The following is a 22,100-nucleotide window of genomic DNA, read 5'->3' on the forward strand; positions in this document are numbered from 1 at the left end:
TGGTGTTTACCTAATATAGCAGTGCTTGAACCAGTTATTCGGGTATAATTGTACTACAGTATTTTGGTGTAACTATACTGTTATACTAGTATGAACCCCTACTGGACACAATGATTCCAGGATAAGAGTGGCTTTTTTCCCCTGGTGTAGTTTAAATCTCTTCCCATGAGTTAAATAGAAGAAAAACACTTTTATCCTGGAATAGGTGTCTGCTCAAGGATTATATTAGTATAAATATATTAGCTTAAATTCATACCGTATCTTAAATCAGTATAATTGACTCCTGTACACAAACCCTAAGAGTTCTGCTGTGAGTCTGATAGATAAACTTTTAACAAGGCTTGGTGAAGTTGTGTTTGTATTTGTACCCTCCTTATTAGTGAGAAAAAAATGATGACAAAAATGTAATCAATCCTCATTTCCCTTCTTTTGTTTCTTAATTCACACAACCTAAATTTTAACATGTTCTTTCTCTTTAGGTCTTACATGAAACATTTCCTCAGCATACATTTCTAATGAATGGTCTTATTCAGGGTGTTAAGGTAAGACTCTTAAATAGACAGTTGAACATAATCTTTGTGTGCTCATGAGTTACAAAGATGTCCATGTTTCAGTCACCTTTTTCACTTCATTTTTAATCGTAACGTCTAGAATGCTTGGAATTGAAATAGATGTCTAAACCAGTTTTTTTCCTCATCCATAAGTATTTTTTACAAGCTTATGCATCAGTTCGAAGGCGTTGGGATTTGTTTTCGATTAACATTTGAAGCATTTTCTGGAAACTTAAACCTTTATTTTGGAAACAGAGGTCATATGTTGAACTGTGACAAGATCCATTTTCTTAATATTTACAGTCTTCGTATCTATGCTCTTATTTTTCAAATCCTGAATTAGTAAACAGTGCTAGTACGTGACAGATATTCCGATTTCTCCCCCCTAATTCTCCCTCTTTCTCAGGTCAACCAGCATCTCATATTTTTTTTTAAAGAAATGTACATAAGAGTGGCCATACTGGGTCAGACCAATGGTCCATCTAGCCCAATATCCTGTTTTCTGAAAGTGGCCAATGCCAGATGATTCCGAGGGAATGAACAGAACAGGGCAATTGAGTGATCTGTCCCTTCTTGTATACTCCCAGCTTCTGGTAGTCAGAGGCTTAGGGATACCCAAAGCATGGGGTTGAGTCCCTGGCCGTCTTGGGTAATAGCCAGGCCCTACCAAATTCATGGTCCATTTTGATCAATTTCACAGTCATAGGATTTTTAAAATTTTAAATTTTCTTGATTTCAGATATTTAAATCTGAAATTTCAGTGTTGTAACTGTAGGAGTCCTGACCCAAAAAGGGGCGCTGTGTGTGTGTGTGTGTGTGTATGTCACCCTTACTTCTGCGCTTTCGTCCCGTCCCCTGCCCACCCATGAAATCTGTGTAGTATAGTGTAAAAGTACACAAGACCAGATTTCACAGGGAAGACCAGATTTCACTGTCCGTGACGTGTTTTTCACGGCCATGAATTTGGTAGGGCCCTACTAGTAGCCATTGATGGACCTGTCATTCATGGATGAATCTAATTCTTGATGTAGAAGGCGGCAGTAGGACTTTCTGTCTCTAGATTTGAGCATGCAATTTTTTGCTTGTTCTTTTCGAAGGCTGAAATTTTTCATTTTCTATTTGTAAACACTGACTTCTCACATCCCATGTTTTTGAATTGATGGAATTCGGTCTTGGGATGCATCAGACGAGGTATTTCCAGTAGAGATAAGGAGTACCGTTATACAGGCACTGATGAGACCTCACCTGGAATACTGTGTGCAGTTCTGGTCTCCCATGTTTAAGAAGGATGAATTCAAACTGGAACAGATACAGAGAAGGGCTACTAGGGTGATCTGAGGAATGGAAAACTTGTTTTATGAAAGGAGACTCAAGGAGCTTGGCTTGTTTAGCCTAACTAAAAGAAGGTTGAGGGGAGATATGATTGTTCTCTATAAATATATCAGAGGGATAAATACCAGAGAGGGAGAGGAATTATTTAAGCTCAATACCAATGTGGACACAAGAACAAATGACTATAAACTGGTCATTGGGAAGTTTAGACTTGAAATTAGATGAAGTTTCCTAACCATCAGAGGAATGAAGTTTTGGAATAGCCTTCCAAGGGAAGCAGTGGGGGCAAAAGACCTATCTGGCTTCAAGATTAGACTTGATAAGTTTATGGAGGAGATGGTATGATGGGATAACATGATTTTGGCAATTAATTGATCTTTAAATATTCATGGTAAATAGGCCTAATGGCCCGTGATGGGATGTTAGTTGGGGTGGGATCTGAGTTACCCAGGAAAGAATTTTCTGTAGTATCTGACTGGTGAATCTTGCCCATACGCTCAGGGTTTAGCTGATCGCCATATTTGGGGTCGGGAAGGAATTTTCCTCCAGGGCAGATTGGAAGAGGCCCTGGAGGTTTTTTGCCCTCCTCTGTACCATGGGTCACTTGCTGGAGGATTCTCTGCTCCTTGAAGTCTTTAATTTGAGGACTTCAATAGCTCAGACATAGGTGAGAGGTTTTTTGCAGGAGTGGGTGGGTAAGATTCTGTGGCCTGCATTGTGCAGGAGGTCGGACTAGATGATCATAATGGTCCCTTCTGACCTTAATATCTATGAATTGTAGACTTATTAAAGCATTATCCGAGTGCATTAGGCTTTCTGCCATTAAGATATACTTAATTGAATCACGCTTGGACCTAAAAGCACTGACATTCTACCTTTGTTTAAAAAAGACCCGGAAAAACAATACAAACATATTTCTGTAAATAACACACACTACTACAGAAAACATCAAGGAGGAAAATACAAATTGGCCATGATTCAAAAAGTGAACCCACCACCTCTGTCCTGTGACATCTCAAAGAAACCAAAAGAAGAAATTCGTCCTATGTGGTTTTTATAGTGAAATAAAACTCTTTTGAATAAGAACTAAACGAAAACTGACAGGTTTCAGAGTGGTAGCCGTGTTAGTCTGTATCAGCAAAAACAACGAGGAGTCCTTATGGCACCTTAGAGACTAACCAATTTATTTGGGCATAAGCTTTCATGGGCTAAAACCCACTTCATCAGATGCATGGAGTGGAACGTATACAGTAGGGAGGTATAAATTAATTTGCAAACTGGACACAATCAAATTAGGCTTGAATAAAGACTACGAAAACTAATTTCCCCCTGCTGATGCTCTCACCTTCTTGTCAACTGTTTGAAATGGGCCACCTTATTTACATTGGCCTCATTAGCACTACAAAAGTGATTTCCACCCCTTCTTGTCAACTGTTGAGAATAGCCCATTTCCACCTTAATTGAATTGGCTTGTTAGCACTGACCCCCCCACTTGGTAAGGCAACTTCCATCTTTTCATAGGCTGTGTATTTTTATACCTTCCTATTCTATGTTCTACTCCATACATCTGATGAAGTGGGTTTTAGCCCACGAAAACTTATGCCCAGATAAATTAGTTAGTCTCTAAGGTGTCCTCGTTTTTAAACGAAAACTGTTGGTCTTAGTTCCTGTGCTTTCTCTCTACTCCAGAATCTTTTCCCCAAATTAAATAACAGAAGAAGAAGAAAATGAACCATTTTAAGTACTGTCGGTTTTTTTGTATAACACATCAAGAGTTTATTGATAGTTGCAAAGCTACTAGTCCTGTGACTGTACATTTGAAGCCTTTGTCAAGAATTTGATGATTTATCCAATTGTGGATAAAATGAAGGAATCCTAGCTAGAATATCAGTTAATCTGAAATAGCTGAGGGGTTTAAGCACATAGCAAATAATAAACGTTGGTACAAAACCAGGAGAAAGATTGTTCCATTGCCTAACGAGTTCCATGCCACAGAAAAGGAAACCTAGGCCAACCTTGTTATAGTGGCACAAAGAATTGAATAATTGAATTGGGTAGAAAGTTAGTGGAAGAATATAGTTTTATAAGTGTCCCGTAGCTTTATTTTTATGTAGGTTTTTAGTTGAAGGTTTTTATCCCTGTCTTATAAATTAAATAAAACCTAAAACACTTGATCATTAGCTCTGAAGTTTCCTTATCCTACAACAGCTATGAATCAAATCACAAATTAAATCAGTTCAATTTAAATTGTAGTTTAAAAAAAAACTTTTTATGCCTCAAAATGCATTTACAAATCACCTTTTCTTCTCTCTTACAGGGTTTTTTATCCTTTATGAGTGCTCCATTAATAGGTGCTCTATCTGATGTGTGGGGAAGAAAGTCTTTTCTTCTTGTTACAGTTTTCTTCACTTGTGTCCCAATTCCATTAATGAGGATAAGTCCATGGTAAGTGGTACAGCAGGGGGCCGGCAATTGAGTTTGCCACAGCAGACTGGTGTTTGAAAAGTAAGGATAATTAGGCAAGAAGAAAATGATTTACTTCTCAAGGTGTGATTAAATCATCCTGACACTTCTTTGTTCATGTTCTAAACATTGATTTTGTGTATAGGGGTGTTAAAGAAGCAATGTTTCCTGTAAACTGATTTAGTGACTGTGTTCACACAAACAAAAGTCGAGCACTAATTGCTAAAAATGCTTAGAATGCATTAAATGACTGCACTACACAATTTTCAACACTAAGCTCTACTACATTTTTTCTTTCTGAAACCTTTACAGGGATGCACTAATAACCAATATACTAAATATACTTTACAAGCCAAATGAATGTCTCATGGTAGCAATTCTAAATGGGTGAATAACAGTGTGAAGTATAAAATCTTTGGCGTTTGATTGTAGAGCTCTGAAATTTTAACTGTATTGCCTTGTTTTCCCTTTCCCTTTACTTATTTCCCTTTACCTTTATTTGCTGTATTTTGGGGAAGCAAAGCTATTAAAGGAACTTTCTACACCTGCTGACTTAGAGCCTGTAATCATGCTCTTGATTTTGATTTTTTAATACATGGGGATTAACTACCACTAACGCACTGAAAGGTGACTCCAGAGTAACATTTTTTGCAGAAAAACTTTTCCACTTTAGAGCAACTGTGGATTAAGTTTTCATAGTTGTACTTGACAACTGAAATTCATCATAGCCTATATTGTTCTTTTCCTTGACAGTTTTATAATTTTATGGGAATCATTATCCTTCATTAGCGGTCAGTCAGAAATTGGGAATTTCTTTTCATAATTCTCTAGAAAAAGAAAATGCTGCTGTTTTCATTAGATCAATATACTTTGGTGTTTGACAGCTTCATTGATACAGATTTTACTATATATATTATTAATCTACAGACTGGTTAACATTATGTATACCTGTATTTTAAATTATATATAAAGTTGTTCTAGACTAAATATTAACAAATATTTTCATGGCATATACAGTGTATTTTTGTAGTAGAAGATAAATTGGGGGTATTTTCTAATTCTCCTTTTGACTTTTTAGGTGGTACTTTGCTATGATTTCAGTATCTGGAATCTTTTCAGTTACCTTCTCTGTAATATTTGCCTATGTAGCTGACATAACACAAGAACATGAGAGAAGTACTGCCTATGGACTGGTAAGATGTACATAAAAAATGTAAATTCTTGTACACTAAAGCATTATCAGTAGAGCTGTTTAGGGCACAGTTTTCTAACCTGTGGCCCTTGAGGCTCTAAATTCTGGCCCTTGAGGGAGATTGTATCAAGAAGAAAACTTGTTTAATTATATGTTAAAATGTGTTTCTTGATCCATATCTTCTGATGTTAAAATTGAAATATTTGAATCAGCCTTTTTACTACAGGTAGAAGAGTGGTACAGTGGTTAGACTAGCATAGACTTGGAAGATCTCTGTTCAAGTCCTTGTGACTTCCTTAGTGGCTTTGGGCAAGTCAATTAGCCTCTTTGCCCCTTTTGTAGAAAGACGATAATACTCGTCTCACAGGGGTGTTGTGAGGATGAATCTATTAAAGGTTGTGAGGCGCTCAGATACTACAGTAAAGGGGTTATGTATGTATATGACTTATAGGTAAATAGTCGATAGGAAGCACCGCTTCTCTTAGGAGCATCTCTAAACAATTTTTGTCCCTTCTCTGATGCTCAGCAACTCATCTGCTAGCTGCCTGCTACGCTGTGGGGGTGGGATGGGTTGGTAGCTCTGATTTCCATTGCTTGTTTTATCTGCCAGCGGAGATACCTCATGAAAGAGCAGGATCAGAGCTTTCTTGGCTTTGCCTGAACCTAGGGATTGCCTAGCAAAGGGTGGCTCCTCACATGGTCATGTTGGAACTGGCAACCCAGGAGAGGGGAAAAAGAGAAGATGAGAACCAACAGAGCTTTGTAGTAATCTGTCCTAGACCAGGTTAGAGCAGCTCTCTCTACTCTTAACCTTAAATTGCACTAACTTGCAACAAATGGCTTTGGACCCAGCTCTGTGAAATACTGAGGGCGTGATTGGTCCCCTGTGACTTTAAGTGTATTTAGACATACAGACCACCTAGGTACAGCTCATGAAACCAGAACACCTGAATGGAAAGAGTTTTAAGTCTTACACAAAGCTAACGCTTGAAAGGTTAACATTGACTCTGAATTTCTTGGCAATTGTTTTTACTAAGTACAACATTCTTAGAAGGATTTTTACCCTTTAATTACTGTCGTGACTGCTCAAACTTAACTTTGCCTTAATGAAGCTTTTTCTGGGAACTGTACAAAAAGAATTTAATGCATGCACTTGCTGTGTAAAAATTATCTAAGCCACATGTCTGCAGTGAATTTTGCAAGTTAACATAACCATGGGGTATCTGTATTAATTCTGTAAAATAAGTTGATTTTTTTTGTTTCTGTAAACTTAATTCTTACTGTTTGCATCATGCAGTGACATAATTGTCCTTTTCTATTTTTAACCTGGACTAACCATGTTTATCCTCTTCCCTGGTGTAAAGGGAGCTTTAGCATCCAAGTGTAGGTTTCCTCTTATGCATTTAGGCAAGTGCCTATGCCAAGCATCTTCAGCTTGATCCAGCTTTCAGTGGGCCCATTCCTAGTGGCTTGGGCAGGAACATGACCAATTTCCTCCCCTCCATTTCTTTGTGGTGCTGCCAGTGTCTTTCATTGAGATTCCCAATAAGTATTTTGCTCAGGATAACAGCATGTGCCACTTGAGCCAATGAGTGAGTGTTGCCTTTTTGGGAAGGAAGGAAAGATGCTTTGATTCAGTCCCCCTTGTGAAATGAGACCTGTTTATTTTGGAGTTGGACAAGAGTATAGATCAAGAGCTTAATGACATGACACTGCTACAGCTGCAGTCAATGGATGGACTCAAGTCAAATCTCCTTTGTTTTTTTAAAAAAAGAGAGAGAGAGAGTGCTGATCAGGTGATCTTTCTGAGGGTCCTCTGATTCTGGAACTTGCTCCTGCCTTGGTCTTAAATAGCCTGAGTTTGATTACTTTCTTAAAATGCTGTAAAAGCTACTTGTTTGAGGTTTTGTTGGAGGATAGGTGGCTCCTCTAGAGTTTTACCATTTTTGTCTGCTGGTTGTGGTAAATTTTCGCTTGTATTTGATTGCTGTCTGGCAAAGCCACAGATTTATCAGAAATGTTCTAGTCATTTTAGCTATTAGCATAACCTTAATGATTAAATGAAGAAAATTCCCCTGTCCTCCTCCATATTTGTTCAGGAAAAACTGTGCATGTATTTTAAAAAAAAAAAAGTTTTGGAATGGAGGTGGTGCAGGGTAAGTTCAGAGTCTTTTTTGACTAATTGAGCTGGCATGGAATTCAAGAGTATAAGTAGATACAGAAATGCCACTTGCATAGAAAGCATAATTGTTTTCCCTATCAATTAGCTGCTTCGAGCTATTGAGTCTGTTTTGGAGGCAACACTGGCCTTTCTCCCAGACAATGCTAGTATGAAGCTTACAAGAAGTGGAAGATTGAACAAATGACTAGGGAAGAGTATAAAAGCAGGAGTGAAATCAGGAAGGCCAAATCACACTTGGAGTTGCAGCTAGCAAGAGATGTTAAGAGTAACAAAAAGGGTTTCTTCAGGTATGTAAGCAACAAGAAGAAAGTCAAGGAAAGCGTGGGCCCCTTACTGAATGAGGGAGGCAACCTAGTGACAGAGGATGTGGAAAAAGCTAATGTACTCAATGCTTTTTTGCCTCTGTCTTCACAAACAAGGTCAGCTCCCAGACTACTGCACTGGGCAGCACAGCATGGGGAGGAGGTGACGAGCCCTCTGTGAAGAAAAGTGGTTCGGGACTATTTAGAAAAGCTGGATGAGCACAAGTCCATGGGGCCAGATGCGCTGCATCCGAGAGTGCTAAAGGAGTTGGCGGATGTGATTGCAGAGCCATTGGCCATTAACTTTGAAAATGCATGGCGATCGGGGGGAGTCCCGGCCAACTGGAAAAAGGCTAATGTAATGCCCATCTTTAAAAAAGGAAAGGAGGAGGATCCTGGGAACTACAGGCCAGTCAGCCTCACCTCAGTTCCTGGAAAAATCATGGAGCAGGTCCTCAAGGAATCAATCCTGAAGCACTCACATGAGAGGAAAGTGATCAGGAACAGTCAGCATGGATTCACCAAGGGCAAGTCATGCCTGATTAATCTAGTTGGCTTCTATGACGAGATAACTGGCTCTGTGGATGAGGGGAAAACAGTGGACGTGTTGTTCCTTGACTTTAGCAAAGCTTTTGACACGGTCTCCCCCAGTATTCTTGCCAGCAAGTTAAAGTAGTATGGGTTGGATGAATGGACTATAAGGTGGATAGAAAGTTGCTAGATTGTCGGGCTCAACGGGTAGTGATCCATGGCTCCATGTCTAGTTAGCAGCCGGTATCAAGTGGAATGCCCCAAGGGTCTGTCCTGGGGCCGGTTTTGTTCAATATCTTCATAAATGATCTGGAGGATAGTGTGGATTGCACCTTCAGCAAGTTTGCAGATGACACTAAACTGGGAGGAGAGGGTAGGGATAGGATACAGAGGGCCCTAGACAAATCAGATTTCTTTTGGCCCAATCCTCTAATGAGCTTCAACAAGGACAAGTGCAGAGTCCTGCACTTAAGACGGAAGAATCCCATGCACCGCTACAGACTAGAGACCGAATGGCTCAGCAGCAGTTCTGCAGAAAAGGACCTGTGGGTTAGTGGACGAGAAGCTGGATATGAGTCAACAGTGTGCCCTTGTTGCCAAGAAGGCCAATGACATTTTGGGATGTATAAGTAGGGGCACTGCCGGCAGATCGAGGGACGTGATCGTTCCCCTCTATTACACGTTGGTGAGGCCTCATCTGGAATACTGTTTCCAGTTTTGGGCTCCACACTACAAGAAGGATGTGGAAAAATTGGAAAGCATCCAGCGGAGGGCAACAAAATGATTAGGGGACTGGAACACATGACTTCTGAGGAGAGGCTGAGGGAACTGGGATTGTTTAGTCTGCGGAAGAGAAGAATGAGGGGGGATTTGATAGCTGCTTTCAACTACCTGAAAGGGGGTTCCAAAGAGGATGGATCTAGACTGTTCTCAGTGGTAGCTGATGACAGAATAAGGAGTAAAGATCTCAAGTTGCAGTGGGGGAGGTTTAGTTTGGATATTAGGAAAAGCTTTTTCACTAGGAGGGTGGTGAAACACTGGAATGCGTTACCTAGGGAGGTGGTGGAATCTCCTTTCTTAGATATTTTTAAGGTCAGGCTTGACAAAGCCCTGGCTTTGATGATTTATTTGGGGATTGGTCCTGCTTTGAGCAGGGGGTTGGACTAGATGACCTCCTGAGGTCTATTCCAACCCTGATATTCTATGATGATCAGTTAAAAAAAATCCACATTGATGTGGTGCAGCACCTTGTAACATGTCTGTCTGTGACCAGATGGAATGGTTTGACTGGGAGACTGACATTTTATCCCCCAAAATAATGGATGTTTCCGTAATCTTTTCAAACGAATCATTTTCCTATTCTTTCTTTTAATAGGGAACCTTTTCTGAGGGCACATCATCAAACAATCCCTCTCTTGTCTGGCTAACAATGTATAACTCTTTTAAAATTGAAAGTGAACATCAGCTGCTGCTTAATTCTTTGGCAACAGTAACTCATCGGAGCAGAGATGTACAGGTGCTAAGCATCTATTTCCTGTTACTTCATTAATGCACTGGCATTAGGAAACTCTTGAATAATAGTACACTTCTGCTTCTGAAAAATAGTAACTTCCTTAAAAATGTCACAAGGTATCTTCTCAGTACTTTGGCACCAAGTTTGAAGAAAGTAGGAGTCATAGCAAAATAAGTTCTGTTATTCATTAGTTTGGACATTGAGTCAGTGACTGGCTTGAGCAGGAAATTCAACTGTATAGATAAATTGTGTTAGTTTCCTGAATTGAATGCAAACAGTTGGAGCTTGATATATTTGGCAGGTAGACATCTATTTTCAATTATTTGCGTCTCTGAATTATATGTGCTCTTAAAGATGGGATTAGGTCTTGTAGCTGTTGGCCACAAGTGTTGTCATCATCTTTCTCAAATAACAAGGAGCCTCCTAGTACTTCATTTGCGATAGCCTTCTCTGGTCAACTAGAATTTGAACTATTGTAGTACTTGGAAGCAGATACTTTGTACCAGTTGAATCTGAGTAGAGAAAATTTGTCTGATTTCCTTCAAAGCTACACCAATGTAGGTAGATACTTGCATAGCTGAAGATCGGACGTGTGTAGTAATGGGCCTTCAAGCGTAATCATTTCTCCCTTCATCCCTACACTAAAAGGGTCTGTTTCAGGGTTAATATTAGTTCAGGACTCCTAGTTCATGGCATGTTGTACCATATTCTCTTACTTTTCAGTTGTTAAAAGATCAGCTAGAAAGACCAGATGGGAAGTCCCCAGGAATAAAAATGGTCAAGTGTCCATCTGGCAGTGATGGGAAGAGGAGACTTAGCTGTAAAGTCAGCACAGGTGTAGTGAAAGACAGAAAATAATAGATTAGAAAGTTGATGGTTCTTTCCTGGCTCATTTTATTAATCATAGTTGAAAAGAACTACTACTGTTAAATTGTGCAAATGTATGTGACATAGCTAAAAGTCAGGGATCATTTCCCTTTCTTAGGCCTTCAAAAAAATAAAATAAAATAAAACCTTCTTAGAATTCCTCAATACAAATTTCTAGAAAGGAATAGAATCTAAGATGTGATCAATTGTTCCAGTAAGGATCATGCCTTTTTCTAATCAATCTTATTACTGTACATAAGTGTGGTAAGTTCTGTTTTTTATGGTTCTGTGGCCTCAGAATATGTAAAATTAAGTTTCTAGCCTTATGGTTATAACTATAACAATTCTAAATATAATGACTATGCGTTGTCTTCCTGAGTGCCCAGCTCTCAAAACTTCCAGCTCTTCATCTTCGCTCTCCACCAGCTTCTATAGTTATGTTAAATTCAGTTATACAGTGCATCATTTTCAGTATGCTCTAGAATTTGTATTAACCCAACACAAGGTATTAGTTGTATTCATTTTCATATTTTATTGAAGGAAAACATCAATTTTTGAGCATTCTTGTACCTGCCAAAGAACTACCAGTTTGCCACTGAAATAAAGGGGTTTTGCTGTGAGTTCAGTTTGCCACAGAGTAAGCAGCATGGTGTTAAATACCATAACTTGTAACTTTTAATCAGAAGAAATCCCTTAATTGGCATAAGAAAAATACAACTTTTATTGTAATCATAGTGTAAGCCTAAAATCATGAACTTGGTTAATTGAGGATTTGAGTCAGATATATACACTACTGCGTTTATAAGTTAGGATGTGCCTGCACTAGAGAAATTGGTACCCATATTTTAGCACTTCATGGTTCAGATGCACCAGCGCTATCAGCCATGAATAGATTCATCATAAAACGATGAAAGTACCTGAGCTCTGTTTGTAGTAGTGCTCACAGTGATGCACTTGTAGTCCTGCTGCACAAAGAGTACAAGTTTTGAGTGTAGACAAGGCATTGCATAACATATTCTGGTATCACAATTATCCCAAAATGTGGGTGCTTGATTTCAAAAAGTTTAAAGAAGTTGAAGTTGTGCATATTGACTAGGGCTGGCTGAATTTTTTTCCATTGGGAAATTGGGTTTTCAGTTAAATTAGAACTTTTGTGGAAACTGTCTACCTTCTTTGAAACTTTTTTTGTTTTTGTTTTTCCATTGGAAAACTGAATTTTTGGATGAAAATCAAAGTTTTTCAACTGAAAACTTACCAGGTTTTGGTTGTAGAAAATGGAGATTTTCTTTTTTTTTTCTATCCATTTTCTGGGCCAGCTGTAATCTATTTGTTAAATGGAGTACGTGTATTTTCAAAACCATTTAAAATAGCTATATTAATCTTAATTGTATGTTGTAGTAGTGAAACCAATTTAACTTATAAAATTGTTTTTATGCTTAGGTTTCTGCCACCTTTGCAGCAAGTTTGGTAACTAGTCCTGCCATTGGAGCATACCTGTCTGCGAGCAAAGGAGATAACCTTGTAGTACTAGTGGCCACAGTGGTGGCTGTCCTGGATATCTGTTTCATCCTATTAGCTGTACCAGAATCTCTGCCTGAAAAAATGAGACCTGCTTCATGGGGAGCCCCTATATCCTGGGAACAAGCAGATCCCTTTGCAGTAAGATATACATTTTTATAAATACTTCAAATTATTCCTGATGTTTAAAAATACTTAATAATTACTTTAATCTTATTGGTAAATTAGTCATTTAACTAATACACATTAATCTTACAATTGCAAAAGAGTTCTAACTATAATGAAAATAACCATGTTGGATATTTATGCATTTGGAAGCTGTTACATATACTTGTAGTGTGGTAAAGGTCTGGAGGCAGAAAATCTTAGGGAAACACTCCACCCTCTTGACTCATTTAACACATTGTTATGGAAAGGAAAATGTTTGAATTCTTATGTTGCTGTGTACTCACTTTAAAAAAATATTGAGGTAAGCTTTTTACACAAATTGTATGCTTTTTGTTTTCATAAGGATGCTGACTTCTGTAGGTGAATACATTCACGGATGTTTTAAAAAGTGAATTATTCTTAATGAAATCACCCTGCTGAGAGTTGCTCTAAAGAAACTGCGTTATAAATGTTGGGAGATGAGTGATATGCTTGGAAAAACTGCAGCAAGGGGACTTGATTTTCACAATTTATTAATAGTTTTTCAAAATATGATACAGTATTATCAGAAATGAGCAAGTATAAGAAATATACAAGAAATAAAAATACTTCTGTGATATGGCAAGCTGAACCTACAGAATAGTAAAAGTAGGATTTGGGCAGGTCACCAGCAGTAGTTCCTTTAATAGGGTTCGAGTAATTCATACAGCGAGTCATAATGTGTGTGTGTGTGTGTGTGTGTGTTTAACTGCCTTTAAGGTTTGACAGTCTGACTCGGCATCGAAATTCAATGGATAACATGGATGGATAAGACTATTTATATTAGGCTATATGAAAAGCTAATAATGGAAATACCTTAATATTTTAATTTAAGGAAAATCTTTTTAATTTACATTATTTCCTTGCCAGTCCCTTCCCCAGCCATTGTAATATTATACTAGTGCAGGAGGACAAAGTAACTCTAACTAGCCTGCTCCTGTTGTCCATGGTGAATAAAGTGTAAAGTAAGCAAACAAATAATGAGAATCAAGTTAAAATTCTTTCATGAGATGTTAAACAAGTAAGGAAACTTGCTTTTAAATAACTTTTACTGTAATAGTGACCCTTTCACTGTTCCATAGAATTAATCTCAAGTGAATGAAGTAATGGAAAATTTAATGGAACTACTGTTTTTATCTCTCTTTACAAGGAGCTTTCAGAGTAGTTCAGTTTGGCTCATGTTTTGTTTTCTTCTCTTCTCTTTGTAATAGTCCTTGAAGAAAGTTGGGAAAGATTCTACAGTCCTCCTGATCTGTATCACAGTATTTCTGTCCTACTTGCCAGAGGCTGGCCAATATTCTAGCTTTTTTCTCTATTTGCGACAGGTGAGAAACTGTTGGTCACTGAAGAATGCATGTCATGTTTTCAGAGTCTGTCAAGCTACACTTCAATCAGGATTGCCAGAGTCCTATTTCTAAATTTATATTCCATTTGGGGAACTATGCCTTTAAAGTACCATATGTACATAAAGTATGAAACCATTGTACTTCGTATACAACAATTACAAGGTTTCCTTGAGGGAACGTGTTATTGTAAAACTATTGCTAAAACTTTTTGTAGGTTTTAATGATCTAAAGACTTTTTTTCCCCCTTAACTTCTCAAGTGCATGACTTAATTCTGAAGTGGTTCTGGAAAGGTCTTATTGAAGTCTAGTTTTAATTAAATATTGAACCAGTGCTTACAATCCAGTATATTTAATAGCATTATATGTATTGCTTCCAGAATAGCACTGGTTTTAATGAAAACCAGCTAAATTTGTGCTAGAATTGCTCCTCCTTCATTGCTTTTCCCTTCCCCTCTGAGTAATAAAAGATCCTCTTCTTAAAGTGCATTTATGTTCCTAATGTTTTGCATAGCTGCTAGAGGATGGCTGAATATTCTAGCCTGCCTTTCAGTATAAGTTTACTTTTCAGTAGAGAAACAGCAAGAACAGAGATTTTCTTTTAAAGCTGAAAGCACTGAAAATATGAGAACATCATCAGTTGGACTAGGTGAGGCAGGGAAATGGTGATTAATAACCTTTTCGTAGCACAATGACTTTTTATAGTGCATTACAGATAAGAGTTCACAACTCAATTATACGCTTAAGAATCATCAATCTTTTTCTTTCGAGTGTGCTTTCTTCCATAAATCTGAAATCTTAAACATGCAACATCAATTCCATGGGTTTTCCTAATCGTGTCCATTTAATATGAATGCAAAGCACCATTTCTGTAAAGTGAATGTACTAGTGTGCATTTATAAGCAGTTAGTTAAATGTTCTTGCATTTGATAGACAACAGGGTAGAGAAATTACTGATACTTCTATGCTGAGTGGAAGAGTAAATAGCATTGAAGTGGTGGTCAGTGATGGAAAGTGAGGTAAAATGAAATTTTAAGGCAGAGAGGTGTGAGAGAGAGAGTGTAATACATAGGTAGAAAGGTGGAGGAAGTGGTATTAAATGGAGATGACAAAGGGAGTAATGAAGTGAGAATGGTGGGCAGATGATGGGTAAGGCTGCGATTTAGTCAAAGAGGTCATGGAATCCATGACTTCCAAAGACCTCTGTGACTTCAGCTAACGCCGGCTGGGAGCTGCAGGGTCCCTTGGCGCCTGCGGAGGCAGGGAGTTGCATGGTACCCCAGCAGCTCCTGGTCACTGCAGGTATCAGGGGAGAGTGCCGTAGCTCCCCTGCCGCTCCCAGTCACCACGAGTGGCAAGGGCGACCCTCACCGTTCCTCATTGCCGCTTGTGGCGGGGGGACCCTGCAGCAGAGGGAATTCCTGCTGCTCCCTGCCCCTACTGGCAGAAAGGGGGACCCCCACCTCTGTGGGTGGACCTGGCAGCAGCGGGGAATCCCTGCTGCTGTGAGCGCCAGCGGCTTGGGGGAATCCCCGCTACTCATGGCTGCCTCGGGTCGCAGGGGGGATTCCCACTGCTCCTGTGCACCGCGGGTGGCAAGAGGGACACCCAGAGCTCCTGGCTTCTGCCGATGGCAGGGGGACTTGGCAGCTCCCAGCCGCAGCAGGGGGACCTTGGAGGTCCCCCAGGTTCCCAGCCTACCCATTTTGTCTTGGTTATTTTTAGTAAAAGTCAGGGACAGCTCACAGCTTCTGTGAATTTTTCATTATTTCCCATGACCTGTCCTTGACTTATAGTAAAAATATCCGTGACAAAAACTTAGCCTTAATGATGGGGCAAGGTGTGGAGGCAAAACAAAATGCCCTAGAGGACAGAACTGTACAGAGGCGGAGGAAGCAGCAAGAGGATCCATTCAGGGTAACAGAGGAGCAGTCGGCAAATTAGGAAGAGAATCAAGTCACAGAAATCATGGAAAAGATCGTCTCAAGACGTGCTTCACTCATTATCTTAAATGAACTAAGTGACTCTTGAAACTTGGAGAAGTCATTATTGCCTTTCAGTGGGGGAATTGCCATGGTGGGAAGGATAAAGCCAGATTTGATTGAAGACAGAGCTGGAGGAGAAATTGGTAAGGAACTGGAAATAGTCTGTTCAGGAGCTTGGATATAGAGGGACTGAAATGGAGATGATAGAAGTGGGGTCAAGTGAGGATTTCTTTAAGATAAGAGGAAGCAGCAGTACTTGGAGGCAGAGGGGAAGCAGACTGAGGACAGGGAATAAGAGTCAGAGGTGGCAAGGATTTTAGGAGGCAGGACGGATGGAGTTGAGTTGGTAAAAGGGTTTTGCCACAGGTTTAAAATTCTGCCCTGGATAGTGGTGACCAAATTCTAAATGTGAAATTACTTTGACCTAGCATTGGCCTGCTAAACCCAGGGTTGTGAGTTCAATCCCTGAGGGGGCCATTTAGGGATTTGTGGCATAAATTGGGGATTGGTCCTGCTTTGAGCAGGGGGTTGGACTAGATGACCTCCTGAGGTCCCTTCCAATCCTGATATTCTGTGATTCTATGTGAGATGAGTTAGTGGTCTCAGTTGATTTGCTAGTAAACAAGAGTGCCCATGCTGTAAAAACAGTCATCAGAAATGGCACTAATTGGCAGTCTCATTAGAAAGATGAATAACTCAGTTGTGTGTCTCAGCACATAGATGTGATTTCTAGTTGTGAGGAGCTCAAGTTGCGACATGTGGCTAGAGCAGGGGTGGGCAAACTTTTTGGCCTGAGGGCCACATTGGGGTTGCAAAAATGTATGGAGGGCTGGGTAGTGAAGGCTGTGCCTCCCCAAACAACCTGGCTCCCTCCCCCTATCTGCTCCCTCCCACTTCCCGCCCCCCTCTAAACTCCTGACCCATCCAACCCACCCTGCTCCTTGTCCCCTGACCGCCCCCCCCCCAGACCCCACTCCCATTCAACCCCCCCTCCCGTCTCCAGCCTCCCCTGACCACTATCCACACCCCCTGCCCCAGAACCTCCATCCCATCCAACCGCCCCCGTCACCTGACTGCCCCCCGGGACCTCCCAGCTCTCCCTCCCCACACCCCCTTACCATGCTGGAGCCAGCCATGCTGCTGCACTGCCAGACAGGAGTGGCGGGCCAGAGCGCTGGTGGCGAGGTGCACTGACACTGCGGGGGAGGGGCTGGGAGCTCAGGGGCTGAGCAGGATGGTCTCATGGGCCAGGGTTTGCCCACCTCTGGGCTAGAGCTTTGTTTCCAGAGCTATCAATACCCCTTATGAGAATAAATTCACACACAACCAAATCATAATATTTTACTGTCTTTTATGGTTTTTGTGTTGATTATATGGCATACACTCTCCTAAAATTAAGGAAGACGTTTAACCGTTGTATCTTTACAAATATCTGTGAATTAGTTCTTACATGGAACTGCTTTAACTAATTATCTGTAACTAGCGTTTGTTTTACTATATTATATTTATAATATATACTATATTTTCCTTCAGATTATAGGTTTTGGTCCTGCTACGATAGCAGCATTCATAGCTGTGGTAGGAATTCTATCTATAATAGCTCAGGTAAGTGTTATCCTAATAGCTTTTTTTAGAAATTCTGTTGACTCTTTGGATATCCAAAGAAGAATAATTAAGGGATTTCAGTGTGCATATATAATCACATCTGCTTGAGTTTTGATAATGAACCTCTTTTACAAAACATTAAATGACTCCAACCTAATACAGTACGTTTCTTGAACATTTTTCCCCGAAGTTGTATGAGTATAACCAATCAGGTGAATGCTACTGATGTGTCATTTTTTGACATGTTGCAATTATGTATAGATAAGATCCTTTCCACCCTTTAGAGTCTCAGAGTAGATTTTGTTCAGTAAAGGAACATCTTGTTCATTCAGATTCCTTCTGAGAGACTGCCTCTCTCCATGACTTCCAGTAACAACTGTGTTCTTCAGGAGCAGTGGAACTGAGTTTCAGAAGTGTGAGATGTGCAAGCTCACTAAAATGTGATTCTTTCAACAGCTGGACCAAGATTTTGGCCCTTACTTCAGCGAGAGATTAATGGCAACTAACCTAACTGCTTTCAAAACACAATACAAAATTTATTTCTTGACTGCTTTCTCACAGTTTAACAACAAAAGATTCAAATAATGAGGAGGATATAGAAATGGATTCCTTCAACATTTTAAGGGGCCAAATTTACCCATTTATATTGAGCTGATGTGCATTTTACAAATATAAAAGTTAATCTCTGAAAGTTGCGACTCTGGACATCCACAAAGATTACCCACGTGGCATATGATTTAGTTCTAACTTTGCTACTGAAATATTTTCATGATGTCTACCAATACAGTTAAATATGGGGACCATGAATGAAAATGAAAAGATTAACAGCAGAATGATATAAGTGAGGAAGTGTGGTGTATTACAGAAATACGGATATGATTTGTTTCCCTCTTACTGTGATGGGGTGTTGTATGTAAGATGGTTCTCCAGCAGTGTCTTGGATATTTTGTACTGTCCGATGCACAATGCACTGTGGCAGTGCGTGCCTTGCAGAGAGCTCCATCAGGAAGTACCTGTCTCCTGGTTTGGATCAGTGGGCTTCCCTTCCCACAGGGACCACCAGTGGGCCTTCACTGGCTGTGGCCTCTGAGGCTCCTGTGCCCCCGTAGTTGGACCCTGCTCCATAGAAAGTGAGGAAGAGAACTGAGAGGTAGGACAGGAGAAGGCACAGAATGAAATGCAGTCCTTCATTCTGCATACAGGAGAAAAAAATGGGATTTAACACTGGATTCCAGTGAGCAAATCAGCCATCTTTGATTCTTGAAAACCATCTTGAAATAAGCGTCTGCTCTAAAGTCAGCCTGTTCTCAAATTTCCTGGGATGGCTGACTAATCCTATTGTGAGACTTACTAAAACTGAACTGAATTTGAGGAAATGATGGGAAAAACCTCTGTGTGTGTGGTTTTCTGGAACACACAGATATCTGAGTATCACTGTTCTGCATTCAATACTTAACATTGGATCAAGTCAGGTGTCTGTGTTTGGATTATTAAATACAAAAATGTCATCAGTCAGAGTTCAGTTAATTGAATGTAAACAGCAATAGTGGAGCTTCTCTTGGATTGTTTCCTGTAAAAGTGGAAGCTGTATTAAAGATCTCAAGTTTAAAAGTCATTCCTTATTTTTACAGACCGTGTTCCTCAGTATCCTGATGAGGTCAATAGGGAACAAGAATACAGTCCTCCTTGGCCTTGGTTTCCAAATGCTCCAGCTGACCTGGTATGGTTTTGGATCTCAGCCTTGGTAAGCACACGTCTCCTGAGCTGCACACATTTCATGGGGCTTTAAAGTAATTTTTTTCAAAATCTCCCACTACTTTGAACATTAACATCATTTTCTTTCAGAACATGATATATTTATCCTTCAAGTATGTTACATTGGTTAGTTGTATAACTTGGCCTTTAATTTTTAAGTTGCACGTGGCTTTTTCCTAGAGTTATGGCTTACTGTGCTTTAAAACGAGCACCTTTTTAGTCTGAGGCTAACAGTATCGCTTAACAATTAAGACAAAAGCAAATGCATCTACAAGGGCAAAAAAAAGTTTGTGGTGATTATATTTTATATATATGTATATATTTATTTATTCTGAAATTAGTCTTTTAGAGTAGCTTTCATAACCTGTCTCTCCAAAGCAAGCAACAAGAGATAACAGATGACTAGTCTGTTAGATGATTGGATCAGTGTACTTACTCCTTTAAGCCTTGTTTAGATGAGTGTAGCAACTAGTCATGTACAGCAAGGACTTGAATTTATTAATCCTTTTGATTATTAATTTGCATCTTACTCTTCCACAAACATCCAGGATGTGCTAGTCATCCTAATAGTTAATTTTCTTACCATATCAGCCCATTTAAGGTGTTCTTACAATTTAGTCCTCTGATACCAGTTACCAGTTCTGGACATTTGCAGCTGTGGGCTGCCAGGTTGATCTCTGCCTATCTTTCCCTTTTATAGAAAGTATTGAGGGTTTTTGGAGTATTGTTTCAGGAAAAGTTTGGTCTGTTTTACTTTGATAAACTTGCTGCTGAAGTTGGATACCAGCAAGACTGTTCAGTCTGGCTTGCCCAACTAATCGGTTTCAGCACATAAACTTATTATTGAGCACAGGCTACTTGCTATTCTCATCAGGTTGCTTTTGTCTATCAGTTATCCACCCTCTTCTACCATGTTGGATGTATGTAGTGACAGAGTATTTTTTAAAGCTTTAGGTGCTGCGTATAGCCCCTTCATAACTTCCTTCCAAACAGCTCTCCCAGTGAGGGCCACTGAGGCAAAAGCTCTTTCCTTTTTGGAGTACAAACCTCTTCTGTGCGATAGTGAAGAATGCCTCACCAACTTTTTCACCATAGCTCTCCACAACAATTGAGATGAGCTAGAGAGCAGCTTTACCTAGAGTAGTAGCAGCTAAACAGAGATCTTGGGCTCTATGCAGAAACATTGGGTGAATTCTGGAACTGGGTTTGATGGTGAAGCAGAAGAACAGGAAGACAAGCTGTTCAAGAGCCACACTAGAAAATGCCAAGTTTCAGAGCTGTAGCTCATGAAAGTTTATGCTTAAATAAATTTGTTAGTCTCTAGGGTGCCACAAGTACTAGAAAATGCGTATTCCCCTATTAATATGTGCTCTGCCCTGCATATTGAATATCACCTCAGACTCTGTTCAGTTAACTTGGGGGATATTAAATAAAATTAATCAGGATGGGATTGAATAAAACCTAGCCATTTCCAAGGAGCCTGGCAGAACCTGGCATGCACCTATCCATGCAGTAAATTCACTGAAATTGTTCCTTGGTATGAGCTTTTCTAACGGAGGACAAGGCAGCATCAACAATATTTTGCTCACCTCTCATCTTAGCTTGGGTTGAATAAAATCAATTAATTTCAATGAGCTCAGTGTAACTCAGAAAAACAAATAGGAGAGGCTCTGAGGTTGTTTAACAAATCGTAAGAGAAGAAAATTACTAAATTGGAAATGCGAAGCCATTACAAAAATTACATCTTTGGGTACTTAATAGTGAATGGTTTAGTGACAATTTTAAGAACAGACCCTAACTGAGGAACCTGAAAATGTTTGTTATATTCTTGCTTGTTTGGGGAAATCCTTTTGTACCTAAAAGTATTTATATTTTGAACAAAATATGTATTTAATCAACACAGGATGATGTGGGCAGCAGGAGCTGTAGCAGCCATGTCAAGTATTACGTTTCCAGCAATCAGTGCTCTAGTTTCACGAAATGCAGAGCCAGATCAACAGGGTAAGTTCAGTAAATTCATCTTGGTGCTCCTGAAAAATTCTTTCTTAAAAACCATAATACCTATCTAGCTGTGCTCTTCAAATAAGATGACAAAGGAGGTAATTAGTTTTGTCAGTAGGAATGAAAGTTTGTCTCTGGGTATTGCGGAGAGAGATGGATGCACATCAGGCATACTTGCCTTTCATTATTTCCTAAAAAGCATTGCTCTGGTCAGTGCAGTCATCTCTTTACATAATTGCCTTTAAAGATGCTAGAAAATAAAAGTAAGTTGCTACAGTAACTTCCATGGTTTTTCCTCTCCACTTGTTTTTAAAAGCATTCTATGACTTTGAACAACCAGCACTAGTGTAACAGTACTATCTTTCTCTTAGCAGCTGAGATTTTCCCATTGTCTGATTTATATACCTTATATACAAAAGAAACCTTTTCTTTTTGCTCCTTGCCAGGAAAAGAGGGTGGTCCAATTTGCTCTAAGTTTCTTTCAAAAGTATAAAAGAAAAACTTCATCACATGTCTCTCTAGGGAAGCAGAAATAATGAAGACATGGTAGAAGGGGTGGCAAGTGTGCATGCATGTTTATTCCAAATCGTAAGTTGGAGAAAGAGGTAAAAATATGAGCTGTATTCTATAGTGCCGTGGTGCATTAAAGGCAAATGTAACTATCAAATCCCTACCTGATGGGTTTCCAGTCTAAAGTTAGAACAAAGAAATGAGGACAGTAAGATAGAAAGTAAAGAGAAGATACAGCCTTAAGAGGCAGTCTTCTGTTGGGAA

The 22,100-nt window shown here is 39.6% G+C and overlaps 1 protein-coding gene across 2 annotated transcripts in view; it reads left to right on the forward strand.

Moving 5' to 3' along the window:
• The window catches only part of MFSD14B (major facilitator superfamily domain containing 14B), a 51,947-nt gene that overhangs the window by 24,057 nt on the left and 5,790 nt on the right, over positions 1-22,100 (forward strand). For both annotated transcript variants that reach the window (XM_073344933.1, XM_073344932.1), the window contains exons 3-10: positions 480-542; positions 4,201-4,328; positions 5,425-5,539; positions 12,374-12,592; positions 13,849-13,962; positions 17,499-17,570; positions 19,202-19,314; positions 21,229-21,326. In XM_073344933.1, the coding sequence (XP_073201034.1) occupies positions 480-542; positions 4,201-4,328; positions 5,425-5,539; positions 12,374-12,592; positions 13,849-13,962; positions 17,499-17,570; positions 19,202-19,314; positions 21,229-21,326 (922 nt within the window). The remainder of the gene's footprint in view (positions 1-479; positions 543-4,200; positions 4,329-5,424; positions 5,540-12,373; positions 12,593-13,848; positions 13,963-17,498; positions 17,571-19,201; positions 19,315-21,228; positions 21,327-22,100) is intronic.

This window comes from Lepidochelys kempii, chromosome 5 (assembly GCF_965140265.1).
Source record: "Lepidochelys kempii isolate rLepKem1 chromosome 5, rLepKem1.hap2, whole genome shotgun sequence".
Lineage (NCBI taxonomy): Eukaryota > Metazoa > Chordata > Testudines > Cheloniidae > Lepidochelys > Lepidochelys kempii.